At 43.5% G+C, this 20,614-nt stretch overlaps 1 protein-coding gene across 2 annotated transcripts in view; it reads left to right on the top strand.

Moving 5' to 3' along the window:
• The window catches only part of RBFOX1 (RNA binding fox-1 homolog 1), a 2,507,416-nt gene that overhangs the window by 632,186 nt on the left and 1,854,616 nt on the right, over window positions 1-20,614 (top strand). For both annotated transcript variants that reach the window (XM_055240471.1, XM_055240470.1), the window contains exon 4: window positions 15,713-15,745. In XM_055240471.1, the coding sequence (XP_055096446.1) occupies window positions 15,713-15,745 (33 nt within the window). The remainder of the gene's footprint in view (window positions 1-15,712; window positions 15,746-20,614) is intronic.

Below are 20,614 nucleotides of genomic sequence, written 5' to 3'. Positions count from 1 at the left end.
TAAGATTTACCAGCCCTGCCAAAGAAGATGAAATGCTCAGGGGTCACTGGGCAGGACGAGGTAATAAGAAAAGCAAACGGTCAACAGCAGGCCCAGCCCAGCTGAAGCAATTACCAAGTTTCTCCTCCATTTTGAGATTGCAACGGGGAGAGCAGAGACGGCTGTGGCGGAACATAAATTATGTCATCTCTGTGCTATCAAAGGTTCTGAGCATTCCTTCCTGCTGTCCTTTTCATTTTGGCTCCGTAAATACTGTGTCCTTTTAAAAAGAGTCATTGTTCATGTCCGTTCAAAGGTGACAGGAAAACCGCAAGTTTAGCGTTCTGTGGGTGGGTGTCTTAAAGGAACTGTCTGTTGCTGAGTCAGTGGGTGAGTAAAGGAGGGAAGATGTCTTGGCCAGGTGTAGAGAGTTTCTGAACCCTAGAACAGTGGCTGGAGAGCAGAGGCTCCATCATTAGATGCACCTGAGTTAAAACCTCCAGCCCACCACTTACGAGCCATATGAGTTAGGGCTGTTTCCCTTCTCTGTTTTTAAAATCGGGGACAATAAGAGAATCTACATCGTAGGGTGTGATAAGGATCAACTGAGATTATATACTAAAAGTACTGAGAACAGCTTGCAGAATGATCAGAATGATTCTTAGTAAAAGTTAACCGGATTTTTCTCCTCTTATTATTCATAATATTGCAGAGAAAGCTTCCTTATCTTCCAAGATCATGCCTTCAAGTTCATGCCTCCTAGCCTTCGCCCATGCTGTCTCCTCTGCCTCGAATGCCCTCCCTCCCCACCTTAGGTCGAGTTCTCCAGAGCTGAGATGTGGCTTTTGAAGCAGTGAGGATTGCAGGCGTGCTCACAGGGAGGGCCTGTCTAGAGGTGAGGGAAGGAAGATGAGGCAGCAAAGATGTGGTTTAGTTGAAGTTGAGCCCCAGCCCAATGCTATGGGAGGCTCTGAATGTGGATAGCTCCAGGGAGCTTGCACACCCTGAAGTGTAGAACGTACACCTTTATACCATCATCTCAGCCAGCCATGGGCTGCAGGCTGGCTCCAGGTGGAGGTCAATGCGTAACTGTTGTGGCACCTTTGGGCAAGGCACAATTGTGCAGAAAAGGTGGCAGCTGAGAGTCCTGATCAACCAGTGCTTGATGCACCTTGGCTAGGGGTGGAGGGGAATGATTAATATACTGGATTTGTAAAAGGGGTTATGCAATTGGGTATAGTGGCTCATACCCGTAATCCCAGCACTTTGGGAGGCTGAGGTGGGAGGATTGCTTGAGCCCAGGAGTTTGAGCTGCAGTGAGTTATGATTGTACCACTGCTCTCCAGCCTGGGTGACAGAGCAAAACTCCATCTCTAAGGGAAAAAAAGGATTTGGGATATGGGTGGAGGATCACCCTTCCCCTGCCAGCAGACTCCTACCCATCCTGTAAGACATTGCTCTACTGCCCCTCCTCTAGGGCCCGTTTCTCTGTGCCTTACGCTCTGAGTGCCTTCTCTCTGAGTGCAGAAAACTTTTCACTGCAGGTCCCTTGGTTATAACGCTCATTACACTGTAATAGAGTTATATGTTTACAGATCAGACTAGCCCTAGGCAAAGAGACTGTGGATATTGGAGTCATCTCTTGTGTAGGGAAAGGAGGCAGCCAGTAAGGGGGTGCAAGCTGAATAGGGGCAGAGCAAGGAGGGAGTGTGCTTCTTGGGGTGAAGGTTGGAGCCTCAGCCTTGCATTTCAATGCCAGGTAGCATTTGATATCCTGGAGTTGAACAGCTCCTGGGTCTTCCAGCCAGACAACCCTCACCTCCTGAGAATGGCCAGGGGAAATCATGGAAAGTCAGAAGAGATTGCACAGTTAAATTTCCCAAAAGAGTGTAGAAAACAAAGCAAAGCTTGGTGAGCATATTGGAGTCCTGCCCTGGGCACGGCCTGACCTGCCTTCATGTTCCCTTGACTTGAGGAGCCAGATCCCGTCTCAGCCTGAGTCAGACCCAGGCCTCGGCCGGGTAATCTAATCACTGGACCATCCAGCTGCACCTGAGGACACAGACCTTGCCTTGGAGATCTCTCTTGATGGTTACATGCCTTTCTTTTTGTCTGTGGCAACAAGCATCCTTTCCTTGGATGAATGATGGTTTGAATGAGCCCTCAGAAAAGACAGCCCAGCTTGGCCTGGTCTAGCTTAACAGATTTCAGGATGTGAAGTCCTGTAGACTAGGGGGGTGTGGGGGGCAGAGAGGCAGGGTGGTACCCTAGCTAAGCCTGCTGTATTTCAAATTCTGGCTTTTTTTTTCTCTGAGACAGGGTCTCCCTCTGTCACCCAGGCTGGAGTATAGTGGTTCAATCATAGCTCACTGCAGCCTTGAACTCCTGGCCTCAAGCAATTGTACCCAACCACCCGGCCTCCCAAAGTGCTGAAATTACAGGCATGTGCCACTGCACCCAGCCAAATTCTGGCTTAAAATGGTATGATTATTTTGTGTTTTAATTATAAACTAATCCCATGTTGACTATATTTGATCATATAATATCAGCTATGTTTCTATTTTTAATTTTTGCCAGCTTTATTGAGGCAGACTTGACAAAGAAGAACTGTATTGTTTAAGGTTAACAATATGTTTTGATATGCACATGTATTGTGAAATGCTTACCACAATCAAGCTAATGAACATATCTGTCACCTCACATAGTTATGGTTTGTGTGTGCGTGGTGAGAACACATAAGATCAACTTCTTCAGAAATTTCAAGTATATAGTACAGTATTGTTCATTGTCATCACAAGACTATGCATTAATGAGATCCTGAGAACTTATCTTGTGTAACTGAAACTTTGTGCCTTTTGACCAACATCTTGCTATTCTCACCTCCAGTGCCTGGCAACCATCATTCTAGTCTCTGATTTTGTGAGTTAAACTCTTTTAGGTCCCATGTGTAAGTGAAATCAGGTAGTATTTGTCTTTCTGTATCTGGCTTATTTCACTTAGCGTAATGTCCTCCAGGTTCCTCCATGTTATTGGAAATGGTAGGATTTCCTTTAAGGCTGAATAATGGTGTTTATATGCTTATACCTATCTTACACCGCCCCCCCCCCCACACACACACATGCACACACACACATGCCACATTTTCTTCATTCATCTGTTAGTGGAGACATAGGTTGTTTCCATACTTTGCTGTAGTGAATAATGCTGCAACGAACATGGGGGTGCAAGTATCTGTTTGAGATACTAATTTTTTTTCCTTTGGGTATATACTCTGAAGGATTGCTGGATCATATGATAGTTCTAGTTTTTTTTTTTTGGAAGCTCCATACTGCTTTCCATAATGGCTCTATCAATTTACATTCCCACCAACAATGTATAAAGGTACCCTTTTCTCCATATCCTCCCCAACACTTGCTATCTTTTGACTTTTTGCTAACCCAGCCTACCAAGTGTGAGGTGATACCTCACTGTGGTTTTGATTTGCATTGCCCTAATAATTAGTCATGTTGAGCAGCTTTTCATAAGCCTATTGGCCATTTGTACATCTTCTTTGGAAAAATGTCCGTTCAGATCCTTTGTTCATTTTGTAATTGTGTGTGTTTTTCTGCTGTTGAGTTGTTTGAGTGCCTCATGTATTTTGGATATTACCCCCTTATTAGATATATAGTTTAGAAGTATTTTCTCCCATTCTGTAGGTTGCTGTTTTGTTCTGATTGTTTCCTTTGCTGTGCAGAAGAATTTTAGTTTGATGAAAGCCTACTTGTTTATTTTTGCTTTTGTTATCTGAGTTTTTGGTGTTATATTTAAAAATTCATTACCCAGACCAATGTCAAGAAGGTTTTCCACTGTTTTCTTTTGGTAATTTTATGGTTCAAGTCTTCTGTTTGAGTCTTTCATCCATTTTGAGTTGATTATCGTATATAGTGTGAGATAAGGATTCAATTATATTCTTTTGCATGTGGATATCCAGTTTTCCCCATACCGTTTATTGAAGAGACTGTTCTTTCCACATTGTGTGTTCTTGGCATTGTTGCTGAAGATCAGTTGACTATAGATGGCTGAACTTATTTCTAGGCTCTCTATTCTGTTCCATTGGTCTATTTGTCTGTTGCCACTACTATACTGTTTTGGTTACTGTTCCTTTGTACAGTATTTTGAAATCAGAACATATGTGATGCCTTCAAATTTGTTCTTCTTGCTCGGAATTATTATCGCTATTAGGGGATTTTTTTAGCTCTTTATGAATTTTGAGTTGTTTTTTCTATTTCTTTGGAATTTCTTTGGAATTTTAATAGGGATCATACTGACTGTAGATCACTTTGGGTTGTATGGACATTTTAACAATATTTATTAATCATATCCATGAATATTGGATGCCTGTGCATTTATCTGTCTTACGTTTCCTTCATCAATATTTTATTAATGTTTATTAATGTTTAATGTACACATCTTTCAACTCTTTGGTTAAGTTTATTCCTATGTATGTTATTCTTTTTTTTTTTTTTTTTTGCTATTGTCAATAAGATTGCTTTCCTAATTTTCTTTCCAGTAGTTCATTCTTTGTGTATAGGAATGTGACTGATTTTTGTATGTGGATTTTGTATCCTGCAAATTTACTGAATTTGTTAATTATTTCTAACTTTTTTCTAGGAGCCTTTATGGTATTCTCTCTCTCCCTCTCTCTCTCTCTCTCTCTCTCTATATATATATATATATATACACACACACACACACACACACACATACATATATATATAGGGAAAACCATTCTATTATATATATATATAATGTTATGATTTGTGTGTGTTTGGTGAGAACACGTAAGATCAACTTCTTCAGAAATTTCAAGTATGTAGCACAATATTGTTCATTGTCATCACAAGACTATGTATTAATGAGGTCCTCAGAGCTTATCCTACGTAACTGAAACTTTGTACATTTTGATCAACATCTCTCATTCATATATATATATATATATAAAATCTTAGCCAGATCTTCTGGATAACTTGCTGGAGCTTTAGCACTTGCTGCTTCACCTTGCATTTTTATGTTATAGAGATGGTTTCTTTTCTTAAACCTCATGAGCCAGGCTCTGCTAGCTTTAAGCTTTTCTTCTGCAGCTTCCTACCATTCTCAGCCTTCACAGAATTGAAGAGAATTTGGATCTTGCTCTGGATTAGGCTTTGGCTTAAGGGAATGTGTGGCTCATTTGATCTTCTATCCAGACCACTCAAACTTTGTCCATATCAGCAGCAAGGCTGTTTCACTTTCTTATCATTCCTGTGTTCACTGGAGTAGCAATTTTAATTTCTTTCAGTAACTTTTCTTTTGCATCCACAACTTGGATAACTGTTTGGGGGAAGAGGCCTAGCTTTTGGCCTATCTTTGCTTTTGACATGCTTTTCTCACAAAGTTTAATCATTAGCTTTTGATTTAAGGTGAGAAACATGTGACTCTTTCTTTCACTTGAACACTTAAAGGTCCTGGTAGGATTATTCACTGACCTGATTTCAATATTGTTGTGTCTCAGAGAATAGGGAGAACTGAGGAGAGAGGGAGAGATGGGGAACAGCTGGTTGGCAAAATAGAACACACACTACATTTATCAATTAAACCTCCCATCCTATGGGAGAAGTTCACAGCACCCCAAAACAATTACAATAGCAATATCAAAGATCACCGATCACAGATAACTGTAACAGATGTAATAATCATGAAAAATTTTTAAATATTGCAGGTATTACCAAAATGTGACACAGAGACATGAGGTATAGACGCACTGTTGGGAAAATGGCACTGATAGACTTGCTTGATACAGGGTTGCCACAAAGCTTTAATTGATAAAAAAGCAAGCAGTGTCTGTGAAGTATAATAAAATGAAGTGCAATAAAATGACCTGGGCCTGTAATAACCTCCCACCTCCAGCTGTGACAGCAAAATATGCCTCCAGACATTGCCAAATCTCCCCAGCACACTGAGTGAATCCCCTGTTGTTGGACAGCTAGGTTGTCACCTATTTTTTTCCATTATAGAAAATGTTCCCAGCATTTTGGGAGACCAAGATGGGCAGAACACTTTAGCCCGGGAGTTCAAGACCAGCCTGGGCAATATAGAGAAACCTTGCCTCTACCAAGGAAAAAAAAAAAAAAAAAGAACCGCACGAAACTTAGCCAGGCATGGTAGTGCGTGCCTGTAGTCTCAGTTAACTGGGGAGGCTGAGGTGGGAGGATCCCTTGAGTCTGGGAGGCGGAGGTTGCAGTCAGCCGTGTTTGCACTACTGCACTCCACCCTGGGTGACAAAGCAAGACCCTGTCTCAAAAAATAAAAAAAGAAATGTTACAAAATATCATTTTGTGCTATAAGCTTTTAGTGGTATTTCCAATATGTAGAATATGTAGAAGAGACTCCCAGAAGCAGAGGTATGAGGTCAGTGGAAAGGAGGGTTTTTAACAATCTTTGTCTGTATTTCCACATTGCCAAGCTGAATTTGGCAAGCTAAAGTCTCCCTCTTAGGAGATTTTTGTAACCTTGCAAGCTAGCCGCGGAGAGTAACCAGGGGCTCTTTAGAAGGAAACTTAAATGGTGACACCTTACCCCAAAGATTACAGGTTACAATGGGAAGGGCCCAGAGAGCCTCAGCACCCACTTCTCACACCAACCCAGCCTCCTCCCTTCTTCATAATTAAGCTTCAGATAATGTTTGCAATCTCCCCATGTTTTCTACCATGTGTCAGGGTGACTGATGGGCTCGTCACAGCTCAGACTCCCTGCAAACCGGCACTGTGACTGCTTTAACCTTCCTTAATACACCAACTTCAAGGGCAAACCAAGGACAGAGATTTGCCAGGACCTCCCTGATCAGTCCCACCCTCCCCTGTGACTTCTCCTTTCCTCTCTTCTGCCTCTTGCTCCTCTCAAAATCGTCTGCAAGATAGACCTAAGGCAGTTGCTGAGCACCATAAGTAAAACTATTCTTAGGTTACAAGCTGCCAGAATTTTGAAGCAAGTGCATGTAAATATTTCATTCCTGACAGTGAGAGTTATTAAGAGAAACCTTGTGCGTTTTCTAGAAGAATTTTAAGAGACATTTATTCATTGGACATGTCTGGAGCCTGCAGAGTTTGGTAGGAGTTGGGAAGGGAGGTAGGGAGATGAATATCATCCATGAATGGGCTCTTTCCTTTTTTACACTTACAGTTAAAATTTAAGATGAGTTCTGGCGGCTCAGTGGCTGGAACCAAGTCCCAGGCCAGAATAGAAGAGAAAGAGATGGGGAGAGGGGAACCTGCCTACTTCAGAAATACCTGTTTGGGACTGGGTCTGGTGGCCCACACCTGTAATCCCAGCACTTTGGGAAGTTGAGGTGGGCAGATCACATGAGGTCAGGAGTTCAAGCCTGCATGGTGAAACCCCATGTCTACTAAAAGTACAGAAATTAGCCAGGCATGATGGTGGGCGCCTATGGTCCCAGCTACTTGGGAGGCTGAGACATTAGAATTGCTTAAACCTGGGAGGTGGAGGTTACAGTGAGCCGAGATCATGCCACAGCACTCCAGACTGGGTGACACAACGAGACTCTGTCTCACAAAGAAAAACGAAAACAAAAACAACCCTGTAGGGGGGCTGTTGGCAAGTGGCTCTGTTATATGTGGTAGGGCTCATAATATCAGGTGTTAGGACTTCTGCTACTGTTACAGTGATTACCCTGAACTCACAAAACCACAGCTATCCATTCTCAATCTCTAACTCTAAGCCAGACGTTCCCATTGAATATACATAAAACAGCAAGATAGATTTTTGTGTCCCTTTTTAAATAAGGAAACTGAGCCTCAGACAGGTAAGGTAACTTTCCCATGGTAGAGTAAGGACGTATAAAGATCAGGCATTTTTTGACTCCAGAGCAATCCTTACACGCTCTACCAGCTGGAGATCAAGTTGAAGGTTCTGAAAATCACTTGCCAGGAAAGGAAGAAAACTTACAGTGGAAAATCACGAAGAACAGCGTAGGTGCCCAGGGTTTTGTGACAGGGAGGATAAAACTCTGCCTACCATCGGCCAGCAACTGTGCCAGGCACCTTGAACATATTGTTTTGCTTAATTCTTACAGCAGTCTTATAAAATGTTATTTCCATTTTACAGATACAAAATTATGGAATCAGAGAGGCTAAGTCACTTGTCATCATCTATGGTCATGTAACAGAGTATCCCTAAAACTTAGTAACTGTTTATTATACCTCAAGATATTGTGGGTCAGGAATCTAGGCAGCACCGGGTGGTCATAAGTTGACTCAGGTTTCTTGGTGAAATTCAGTTGACTGGCACATTGGTCAGGAAGACTGGAAGTCTGGGCTCCCCTGAGACTGATCCCAAAGCACCTAGATGTAGCCTCTGCAACAAGGCTGTCTTAAGATAGACTTCTGACATTTCAGCTGCGGGTGCCCTGAGAGCAGCCCAGTGGACGGTAGTGGACACTGTCAGCATTTTTTTTTTTTTTTGAATGGAATCTCACTCTGTTGCCCAGGCTGGAGTGCAATGGCACAATCTCGGCTCACTGCAACCTCCGCCTCCCAGGTTCAAGTGACTTTCCTGCCTCAGCCTCATGAGTAGCTGGGAATACAGGAGCATGCCACCATGCCAAGCTAATTTTTGTATTTTTAGTAGAGAAGGGGTTTCACCATGTTGGTCAGGCTGGTCTCAAACTCCTGACCTCATGATCCACCCGCCTCCACCTCCCAAAGTGCTGGGATTATAGATGTGAGCCACCATGCCTGGCCTCCTTCACCACTTTTTGACAATAGGACTTTACATTTTTGTGTTTATACCTGTGACAACAATCTAGAGATTCAAGTTGGTTCAAGGAAAGAGTTGACTCAGTTTGTTTAAGAAATGACAACCTGTTGCCTGCTCCTGTTTGTCTAGGTGGCTGTGTAGAGGAGAAGGGGAATGCAATGTTTCCTGTTATCCCCAAAGGGATCATTAGAATCCATAGTTGGCTGCAGAGATAAGCTATGCATGATAAGCTCTAAAATAGTGAGGTTCAGATACCTCCCCAGGGCTAAGAGAGGACTAGGCAATTGTGCTATTTCTAGTGTCCACTAGTCTATATAAGCAGAAGATCAGAGAGGATTGAAGAAGAGAGAGAAGAATGAGTCATGGGTCAGTGTCCTTCTTCACAACATTGTAAAAAAAGCCAAGCTCCAGGGCTCCTCTTGTAGGTAGTGGGAGGCCAGCAAAAAGAGGCACTGATCTACTCATGCAGCATCTTTGATGGTCGTCCTTCTGGGCTTATTTGTGCAGGTGGAGATAAAAAGGAACGGAGGAGAGAGAAAGCTTCATTCTCTGCTTTGCTCTTGCTTTTTGTGGCTAGGTGAGGACCTGAGTTTCCTGAAGGCTAAAGGGATACCAAAGAGAAACTGGGTTTGAGCTTTGTGGCTGGTGCACCAGAGAGAACCAGCTGCAAGGCGAGACAACCTCAGTGTCAAGAGATGGAATCACACTGCCAGCATTCTATCACCAGGAGAGTTTGGGAGAGGTTGAGCAGGAATGGATTTCCTATCAGGGAACCATGTAGGAGGATCTTGTACAAAGTGGTGCTTCAGTGGGGATGTGTGGCCAGCCAGCTGGGTCTGTTCACGAAAACCATCTTCTCCCCTTTGATACACGGTTGGCTTCATGCTTACACCCCCCTGCCACACAGGTGACTGTGTGACTGAGCTCTAGACAATTGAATGTGAGCTAGAATGATGCCTGCTGCTTCTGGGTGTGGTCCGTAAAAACCACCACTCCTTCTCCTACTGTCGGATTGGGATAAAGATGATGATGGCTTTGGAAGCCACATCTTAAACATGGCAGAGCCTCTTTCACTCTGATTTTCTGAATGTTCGTGTGGAAGACATCTGTTATCCAATTTGCTCTCCCACCTGGGACTCCTACATGAGAAAGGAATGAATGTCCATTGTGTTGAGCTGTTACGTATTTGGTTCTATTTGCAACTGCAGCTTAGATATCTTTGACAAACATAAGCAGCCTCCACCCATAGGACTCCCCCAAATCCACCCATGTCCCATGATGGTGCCAGCATTTGGACATCTTTCATGCAGAGGGCATTTGTTGCTGTTGGAATTCACCTGATCACCAGCGGCATTAGCAGATGATTTCATTTGTTGCAAAGTGCAAAGGATGTTGTTGCCCTTAGTCTTGAACCCATCTTCTTAGACGCAATGGCAGAATTGTCAAAACCAGAAAACCAAAGGGGAAAGAAGTCATGAAAGAAAAGACCATGAATTCTTCCTAGTTAGTCCTTCTGGTTGCTGCCTGGGGGTGGGCAGGGAAGGGGTGGGGAATGGAGGAGATGCATCTTATACTGTATGTGAGATTAAAGTTTTACACTGAGTTGGACTTGAGAGGACAGGAATTCTCAGGCCTGAGAGTGACTGGGCCGTTCTCTGTGTTTGGCAGAGATGTCCTTACAGCTCAGAAAACCTCCACACGTGTGTCATTCATTTCATACGCTGGTGTCAGACCATTCCATAAGTCAGTTCCATCCAAGCCATAGACAGTCTGGCAAAGACGACGTGGTAGACTCAAGGGCGTGGGGATCTAAGATTTTCATGTGAATGACTAGCAACAGAAGTAATCACCCAAATGCCGCCACAGATCCTCTTGTTTACCTGGAATGCCGGTTTAAGTTAAGATGCACTGACGTCACAGGTAAAGGCTTCCCGGTCCGGCACTGTGGTGTGTCATTTGCTGGTGGGGAGGGAAGTCTGGAGGCCTACCAAGATGGCACTTGAGGGAGGGGTGTGATTGTTCAGTCTTGCTGCCTGGCGGACCACTTGAGCACCATTGGCACAGCCATCCCTACTGTAAATACTGGAGGAAGGGACGGGGTGACCTGCATCAGTCAGTGAGAGGGGAAGGGATAATGTCCGGCCAGGGAATAGCAGACAGTCACCCACTGCGTGTCAGGGTTTTGGGATGGGAGCATTGCAGAGCTGTGCAGGGAGCACTGTCTAGGATGATAGAGACCCAGTTCAGTTTACAGCTTTACAGCTTGCCAGGGAAGTAATTAAATCTCTTTGATCCTTATCTGGATCCATTTAAAGTGAACTCTATCCCTTGAATGAGCTGATAAATTCCTTCCTGTGCTTGAGCCATTTTGAGTTGTTGTTGTGTCATGCTACCGAAAGAGACCTGTCTACCACGACCCTCCAAAAGTTATCCAGGGTAGCCCCACACTGTTCAGCATGGAAGGCACAGACCACAGACTGGTTTGCAGCACTAGAGCCCCAGACAGTGTTTGGGCATCTCAGACCCAGGGTTCAGGGAGAACAGGTGGCTGTGACTGGACCGCGATCTTCCCTGTGTCCGTTAACTCAGTCCAGACGTCTCCTGACGTGTGGGAGTCCCAGGCAGGAATCCACGTCTCCATCATGTGGCAGAATCCCTGCCTGGGTCTCAAAGGCAGCTTTGGAGTTCGACCTGAGTTCAGACCCGGCCCCTGAAAGTCCCTGGTGTGGCCTTGGGAAAGGCTCTTTATGTCTCCAATCTCAGTTGAAAAGGAATCACGTCCACCGAGTTCCTAGCACGAGCGAGAAGGAAACCCTTAATGTCGGCCTTTGCGATTTCAAACACATGCAGAGAAAGCGAAGGAGAGGAAGGGAAATGATTAAAGGGATGGGAAATAGCTGGAACAAAGCTTTCAAGAGAGTCCTGCTGGAAGTTTCCCAGGTCCCTTTTGCACCCTGTGCTGGTCCACAGAATGTCCCGCCTCAAACACGCCTCTAATCATGTCAACCCCCCACTGCAGACACTCTGATGACTGCTGCTGGCTTGATAAAAGCTCATGGCTGGAGCTGGCGTCAGCAACCCTTAAAGAGCCCTCCATCCTCCAGCAGGCCCCTGCAGTACGGTCTGGCTTGCCTAGCGTGCAGTCCAGCCACAGTGGGTCATGACAAACCCTGAGGTCTGTGGGTGCACGTTCGTGAACACTATGTGCCTTAGAAGTGAGTCTCTGAATCTGATATAATTTTGACTATGAAATCCGCTCTGAATGCAGTGTAGAGAGGGTTCTAGATACCTAGAGGGGCCTCAGTAAAGTTTACCCCTTGTTTCGTATATTTAGCCGATTGGTAAAATTATTAATGCAGTATAGTTTACCTCTAGTTGGCCACAAGCCCTACTGCTACCTATTGCATCACTGTATGCCTTACCTTCTCCTGTGCCCCTGTATGTGAATGCTTAAGAGAGTTCTTTGTAGTCTCCTTTTTAATAAGAAAAAAAAAATAGCCAACATTTCCCCAAGGTCTCATTCTTTCCAATTTTTTCATGAATTTCTTTTAACTTTTAAGTTCAGAGGTACGTATTGCAGGTTACAAAGGTAAATTTGTGTCACGGGGGTTTGTTGTACAGATGATTTCATCCCCCAGGTATTAAGCCTAGTGCCCATTATTTTTTCTGATCCTCTCCCTCCTTTCACCTTCCACCCTCCAGAAGGCCCCAGGGTGTATTGTTCCTCTCTATGTGTCCGTGTGTTCTCATCATTTAGCTCCCACTTCTAGGTGAGGATATGCGGTATTTGGTTTTCCGTTCCTGTGATAGTTTGCTAAGGATAATGGCCTCCAGCTCCATCGATGTCCCTGCGAAGTACATGATCACAACACTATTCACAGCAGCAAAGACAAGGTCTCTTGTTAACGCTAAAGTGGTGTGAAGCCTTATTTTTTATCCTGGTTTAAACAAATGTTTAATTTTACAAGTGGATACATTATCAATGTAAACATGTTAAACAATTCAGGAAAAGAGAAAGTTGCCCATGACTTTTCTTCACCCGCTGGGTCCCAGTCAAGTTCCAGTTTGCTCAGAAGTAAACCTTTTGTCGGTTTGATGTATCTCTTTTGATACATTTTTCACATACACACCTATGGTGTGTGTGGTGAAGGCGAGATGGATGGTGTATACATACTTGAGTTTTTTTTTTTGTTTTTATTTTTTTAGAAAATGGTATCTTATGTACAGTTTTCTGAATGTTTCGTTTTTCATTAACAATATGTGCTGTAGAGTTTTTAACGTCAGCATATAAGAATCTTCCCCAAGCTGTGTAATAGTTTACAATATGGATGGATCATAATTGACTTGGCTTAAAAGATCAGAAACTGGAAGACCAACAGCCAGATTCAGATCATGTATGTGTTTTTTGTTTGTTTAGAACCATGTTTTGCCTGGGAAAAACTGAAATGCAAATGGCTTTAGCTAGTGGGCAGTCATTAGTTACCCCACAGGCCCTGCACCTCCCTACTGCCTCTCCCTCTATAGGTGGTTGAATATTCAAACGCTGTACTTTAGTCGTTATACTTTTTAAACAATGTATTGCTGTCAGAACAATGCCACGATGGACAGCTATGTGTATGCCTTTTTATGTCTGTATTTCCCTAAGGTAGATGCAAGAAGTCGCTTCCCCCTAATGGGGGGAATAAAACGGGCCTGACGATGTAAATGACACAAGGTTAGGAAACACTGAAAGTATGACTTGGGGGACATTAGAGTAGTCAGCTGAAAACTCTTTTGCCCATGGAGCTCAGTGAAGCAGAGAGAGCAGTTCTGCCCAAGGCTTATAGCTGTTGAATATCATATTTCCCTGAGATATTCCTGTTGGTTTTCAGTAGAGAAATATACACATTCATGTGAGGTCATGTAGCCCAGGGATCCTGTGTGCTTGTGCTTTACGGATGTGGCTGATCACCATGGAATCAGCTACTTTCCCAGTCCTGAACGGGCTCCAGGAATGAGGGAGGGGAGAGAAGGTTCCAACCTCTGACGTCCATCACACCATGAGTTTCCCCATGGCCGGGCCCCAGATTCATGGCTTGGCAAGCCTTCAGCCACAGCTCATGGACTTTCTTGGCTGAGGTCAGTCTAAAGTCTTGTCTCTTGTTTAGGGGACTAATGGTGCATGAAACCTGCTCCATGGACAGTGAGCTCTGCCTGAGCTCCTGGGTCTGATGCCTTGGGAGTGAGTGTGGGAGAGGTGGTGCCAAAGCCAGGTCACTGGGAGCTGCAGGGGCTGGTCAGCTAACTCAGGAAGTCATTCGGTCTTAAGTCCTTTGTTGGATTCACATCCGTGAGCTGGTATTGGTCTGTGTCTCAGCCTGGGCTGCCATAATAAAACACCATGGACTGCAGCTTAACCAACAGGAAATATATTTCTCATACTCTGGAGTCTAAGAGTTCGAGATGAAGGTGCCAGCAGACTCGATATCAGAAAACGGTTTGCTCATTGGATTGTAGATGGCTGCCTTCTTGCTGTGTCTTCATGTGGCCTTTCCTATGTGCAGGAGGAGAGAGAGAGAGGGAGAGAGGGAGAGAGAGGGAGAGAGGGAGAGAGAGAAAGAAAGTTCTCTGCTCTCTCTCCTTTTTTATGTTTCATTATTTTAAGGCGGAGTTTCACTCTTGTTGCCCAGGCTGGAGTGCAATGGCACAATCTTGGTACAGTGCAACCTCCGCCTCCGTGGTTCAAGCGATTCTCTTGCTTCAGCCTCTTGAGTATCTGGGATTACAGGTGCACACCACCATGCCTGGCTAATTTTTTGTATTTAGTAGAGACGGGGTTTCACCATGTTGCAGGCTGATCTTGAACTCCTGACCTCAGATGATCCACCTACCTTGGCCTCCCAAAGTTCTGGGATTACAGGCATGAGGCATTGTGCCCAGGCAGCTGTCTCTTCTTCGATGGGCACTAATCCCATCATGAGGGCCTACCCTCATGACATCATCTAAAATTAATTACTTTCCAAAGGTCCAGTCTCCAAATACAATCACATTGGGGGTTAGGGCTTCAATACATGAATTTTGGGGACGTAGCTCAGTCCAAGCAGTCGGATAGGACAATATGGCTGAGGTTGGCCAAGTCATCCAGGTATAAGAGAAGTTGTAAGAAAGCTTCTTAAGAGTTACACAGAGAAAAAGATCTGATCTCTAGAAAGGAGACCCTTTCCAGGCACACATGAACAATGTTGGGAGGTGTCTACACCAAATCCTTTGATATAGAGTAGGCTTGTAGGTAGGAGGCTGAACATCTACCTGACTTTATGTTGGGTTTAAATCTAATTTCTTCTGCTTAATAACATCCCGACTTTGGAAAAGTCACCTAACTTGTACATACCCCGATATTTTCATTTATGAAATGGGGTCATAAAAGTTATTCAAGGGCTTAAATGAGATAAAATATATAAACAACTTGGCACCATTCCTGGCATAACTCTCTATTTCACAATATTTTGAGGAATTTTGCAAACATGAAGCTGCTGTTGTTGCTGTCGTCATAGCTTTTACCTGGTGTTTCTCGTAACACTGACTTGAAACGTTAAGGGGAGGAAAAAAACACATCAAAAATGTCTTCAGTGCCTTTGCTTTCTTTTTCAGTGTTTATTTAATCATTATCAGTAAACGGACATTGCTCATACCCCTCCCCGCTTTTTTTTTTCTTGACAAGATTGTTATAATATGTTGAAAATATTAATTATCCTATTCACCTTATTAACAGGACTGGATAAACAAGTCGTATTGCTGTGCTTGGTGGAAGAAAATGCGTGTGTGTGTGTGTGTGTGGTGTGTGTTGCAACCTTGTCCCCTCGGGTCATAACAAATTATTGATGCCAGTTCCTTTAAAAAGACAATTAATCCAATTACCTTCTTGTTGAATCAATACTAATGTCTTTTTTTGTTTAACTTGCAGGTTTCGGCAAGTCAGGCTACGGGCAAAGCTGAGGTAGGAAACACGGTTTTTCTGTCCCTTTAGCAGATAGTTTGAAGTGGGTTTCTTTAGTGATGGAGTGTAACGAGCATTCTAGCAATGATTCTTCCGCGTTTCATTTCCTGGTGGCTTGGATGGTATGTTTTCAGTTGAGTGGTTTCTGTGCTGCTGGGTTTTGTGGTGCCCAGGTCACCGCACTGCTCTTCAGGGAGTGTGCATGGTAAAGATGGTACAGGGTGACTTCAGCGTCTGTTTCTCGACAGATATATCGTGATTCTAGCCCAGCTCAAAGCCCTGGCTCTGCCAGTGAGATCTCCACTGTCTGTATTATATAGTTTCCCCATTCCTTCTCTTTTGCTTTTTCTTTGTATGTTTTTTTCCTTTATTTTATTTTATTTTATTTTTGGGACAGAGTCTCACTCTGTTGCCCAGGCTGGAGTACAGTGGCATGATCTCGGCTCACTGCAACCTCCACCTCCGGGGTTCAAGCAATTCTCCTGCCTCAGCCTCCTCGGTGGCTGGCGTTACAGGTGTGCACCACCATGCCTGGCTAATTTTTGTATTTTTAGTAGAGACGGGGTTTCACCATGTTGACCAAGCTGGTCTCGAACTCCTGGCCTCCAGTGATCTGCCCACCTCAGCCTCCTGAAGTGCGGGGATTATAGGTGTGAGCCACCATGCCCAGCCTGTTTTTCTTTTTCTACTCAGTCTCCAAGGCATGAAAGGAATTGTGGTGGATGCTGACAACACAGGTAAAGAATAAAAAATGAAGCTGGTCAGAAGTCACCAGCAAGGTGACCACCCATTGGAAATTGTCCATGTTGTAATGTAATGGGCTCCTGCAAAATATGCCCAGCACTATAAAGCCAGTCACTTTCACTCCCGAGCCACTGTGTGGTTAAAGCAAAGAACACCGACCCAGGTCCCGGGAGCGCAGGGCTCTGTGGGATGTTGCGCATCATCTTAATTACGCCTAGTGTTGCATTGTTGGAACCCTAAGCATGTGGAGTTATTTATATCCTACTGCTCCATGAGGTCATCACCAAGGTCTGATTTTTCAAATTCAAGAAATTGCAACCTGAGGCATAAATGGGTTAACTGTGGCTATTCGCTTTCCTCAGGTATACCATGGGGATAGTTATATCTCCCTTTGATCCATCACACAGTCATTAGTAGGGTAAAATAGAATAAAGCTTGTGGAGGCAAATTCTCGCGGGGCTCTGCAAACACCTAAGGGAAGATCATTATCCATAAGTATCCATTCCCGTTCAAATATCTGCAGCCTCGGATACAGTAACTTGGTGCGCAAAGGTTTTCCAGGAGCTGTGATGCATTCATAGTGTGATTGATTTCGGATGCCTAATGAGGCAGGGATTTGGGAAGCACAAGGATAGGGCAGAGATGAGCAGCCTCCACTGTCACCTATGTCCCCATGGTCTTGTGACCAGTCACTCAAGTGACTTATTAAACAACACAAATTTTGTTTCCTCATTTTTGGAATGGGAATAGCAGTATGCATCCTGTGAGGCTGTTGAGAGCATTAAAATGGCAACGGCAGTGTTTCCTCTGGTGGTTTGCTGTCACGGGAATACCAGTTTCTATGTATTTAGCACCTCTGATGCACCATTTATTTATAATTGCACTGTATGCATCGTTATATAAAATCCTTACAAAAATTTTGTGATGTATAGGCTATGATGATCCCTGTTTTACAGAAGAGTAAACTGAGACTTAGAAAGGCTGAGTAACTTTCCTAGCGCCATTCAACTAATGAGGAATAGAGCTGGAATTCATAACCATATCTGGCAGGGTACAAAGTGCCATGCCATGTAACCCACCCAGATTATGGCCTGGTACACAGTGGGTGTTCAGTAAATATTAGTTCTGCCAGTCGTGAAGGACTGATTGCACTTTCTAGAGCATACCTGAATATGTCCTGTTTCTCTGTGGTCATCACCCCATACAGCCGTGTGTTGCCTATGATCTTCCATCTTTCTTCCTTTCCCCAGACACATTCTTACGTCTGCATCCTATATGGCAGTTTAAAACAATCATCTAACAAGAAAACACTCATGTTGCCCCTTTTCAACTTCACGATATATATATATATTTTAGACGGAGTCTCACCCTGTCGCCAGGCTAGAGTACAGTGGCATGATCTCGGGTCATTGCAACCTCCGCCTCCCAGGTTCAAGCAATTCTCCTGCCTCAGCCTCTCAAGTAGCTGGGACTAAAGGCTCATGCCACCATGCCCAGCTAATTTTTGTATTTTTAGTAGAGATCGGGTTTCACCATGTTGGCCAATATGGTCTCGATCTCTTGACCACCTCGTGATCCTCCTGCCTCGGCCTCCGAAAGTGATGGGATTACAGGCATGAGCCACTGCGCCCGGCCGTTCACAAGATATTTCTTATCCTCATTTTGCCAATTCAAAAAGGGAGGTCTGAGGAGTTGAAGTACTTCCTACGTAGGTGAAATAATGTTTAATAATCCAACAATTCCACTTCTACTTGTATGCCCAAGAGAAAGGAGTGCTTATGTCCACCGAAACAATGCATGCAAGAATTCCCATAAAGGTTTTATTTACCATACCCAAATGGAAACAAACCAAATGTCTATTAACAGAATAATAGATCAATCAATAGTGGTGTATTCATGCAATGAAATACAATACAGCAATCAAAAAATATTATCTGCAGGTGTATGACATAACCTGTATGACTCTTAGTGATATTATAAGAAAAATATCAGAACAAAACAATGTACCCTCTATGATTTCATTTACATATGTACATATACACACCCATGTATATATTATTTATATATTCTATATATTATTTATATCTCCAAAAAACAGACAACATTCATCTCTGATGATAAAAGTAGCAATACTGGTTACCACTGGGAGGCGTTGGCTGATTAGGGGCAGAAAGGGAGCTAACGGGAATGTCCAACACTCTCATCTGGATGTATTTACGAAGGTAACCATCATATATAAAACTGATAGAGCTCTACAGTGAAGATGTGTGCATCTGACAGGTTGTAATTTGCATGGCAAGAAAGAAAATGAAGGCACTTGGCAAGAAAAAAGAGTGAAAACACAAAATGTATCAACCAGGATGATAGGGTGGGGGGAATGGTCAGTTGGTCATGGTGGGGGTAAGTGAGATGAAGGGAATTAGGAAGTGTAGGAATGCTTAATGTACAGAAACACTTTTGATCAAAAATAGTCTTTCTTCCTTCGTTCTTTTTTTTATTCCAGTCTCCCATTTTCCAGATGGAACAGTTTTTTTAAATCTTTCTTTTTTTTCTCCTTACCATTATTCCTAAGGCTGCATTACCGTTGCTGCAGCCAGATCATATCTTTTTCATGACGGCAGGGAGGTAACCTTTTATTAATTGAATTTCTAATGGCAATTCATCAAAGCAAGCGATCACCGTTATTTAATGCGTGATCCATATTCATGGCATGTTCTGTTAGGTAAATAATAGTGGCTCTGGGAAAGTGCTTCTATGAGGTCCTTTTCCTTCTCATATGACTTTCTTTCCCCCCCACCCCAAGTAGAGTCAAACAGTTGTAATTTAAGCAGAACAAACCCCACCTGTGGAGGAGACGTTGGTTAAAAGGAGACAAAAAGAATGACAAACCCACAGAATCAGTGAGAATGAGTGGCTTTGCCAGTTCCCTTTCTTTCTGCAGATTGACAGTGAATATGTGAATAACGTTTGCTAAATCTGGACTTTGAAAACATGACAGCAAGCTGTTTGTGCCAATAAATTTTCATGGCATATGCCACCCCTCCCTGCACCACACACAGTTTTAATAAGACGGCACATGAGCTGTTGAGAAATGTTAAAAACCCTGTAGAGGAAAGAGCTTTATCTTCTGACCAAATTCTGTCCAGCAGTGTTTATGACAGCTGAAGAATTTATCTGAAATTCCCTCTGCTAGCTGCAAAGCACCTGGCCCTTTGTCCCCAAGCAGCCTTTAAGAACCAAACTAAGATGTCACATACATAATATAACAGATAAATGGCCCAATTTCCATGTCCACATGATGAATGGAATGCAAGTTCAGCACACACATATTTGCACATTAATTGGCCCTGCATGGTTCCATTTTGTTTCTAAGTTGCTACTGTATGTGTCCTAGACTCCTTCCCCTTCAAAATCATTAAGCCTGTTTTATCGCACAAAGGCATACACATTTCCCCCCTATTTATCGTCACGCAGCTTGCCCTGCTGAGAGAGAACGAAGTTACCTGGGCGCAGCCATTGGATTGCAAATGCATATGTCTGAGCCCTCTCCACCACCAGCTGTATATTAACACAAAGATCTGAGACCTAGCCCCACGTTGCCTATGCTGACAGCCAAACAAAGGAGGTTGTAGATGAGGATGTTTGAGGAAAAAAAGAAACTTCATTTAATTTCACTTACCAGTTGGTTTCTTGCCTCACCTTAATGATTTCCTGTTGATAGTTTAATGGCAATGTAAACTCAGTGGAGGGCCTCAATTTTGATAAATTGGCCTGCTTTTATTTCATGGCAAAGCAATCGAACTGAGATTGATTGATATTATAGCTTTGCTAGCCCAAATAATTGCAATGGTAAACTACGCAGGTAGCAAACTCAGTGGCCTTGGGAAAATGTAGGTGGAATCTCCCTCCTACCATTATTTTTTCCTTCCAAAAGGAAACTTTATCCTAGGCCTAGGAATCATTTATTTCTCCTGTCTTCCAAGCCTTGTTCTCAGGAAAATAAATCGGGGGCTGCAGAGCCCATTAAAAATATTCTTAGCTGCTTGAAAAGACACCAGTGCATTTGAGAAAGGGGCTGAGCTTCTTATTCTGTGAACAGAAGATCAGTCCTAGCCATCCTGTGTC

This window comes from Symphalangus syndactylus, chromosome 14, assembly GCF_028878055.3.
Source record: "Symphalangus syndactylus isolate Jambi chromosome 14, NHGRI_mSymSyn1-v2.1_pri, whole genome shotgun sequence".
Taxonomy (NCBI): Eukaryota; Metazoa; Chordata; class Mammalia; order Primates; family Hylobatidae; genus Symphalangus; species Symphalangus syndactylus.
The sequence above is the reverse complement of the archived record's forward strand: the minus strand, read 5'-3'. Positions and strand labels throughout refer to the sequence as shown.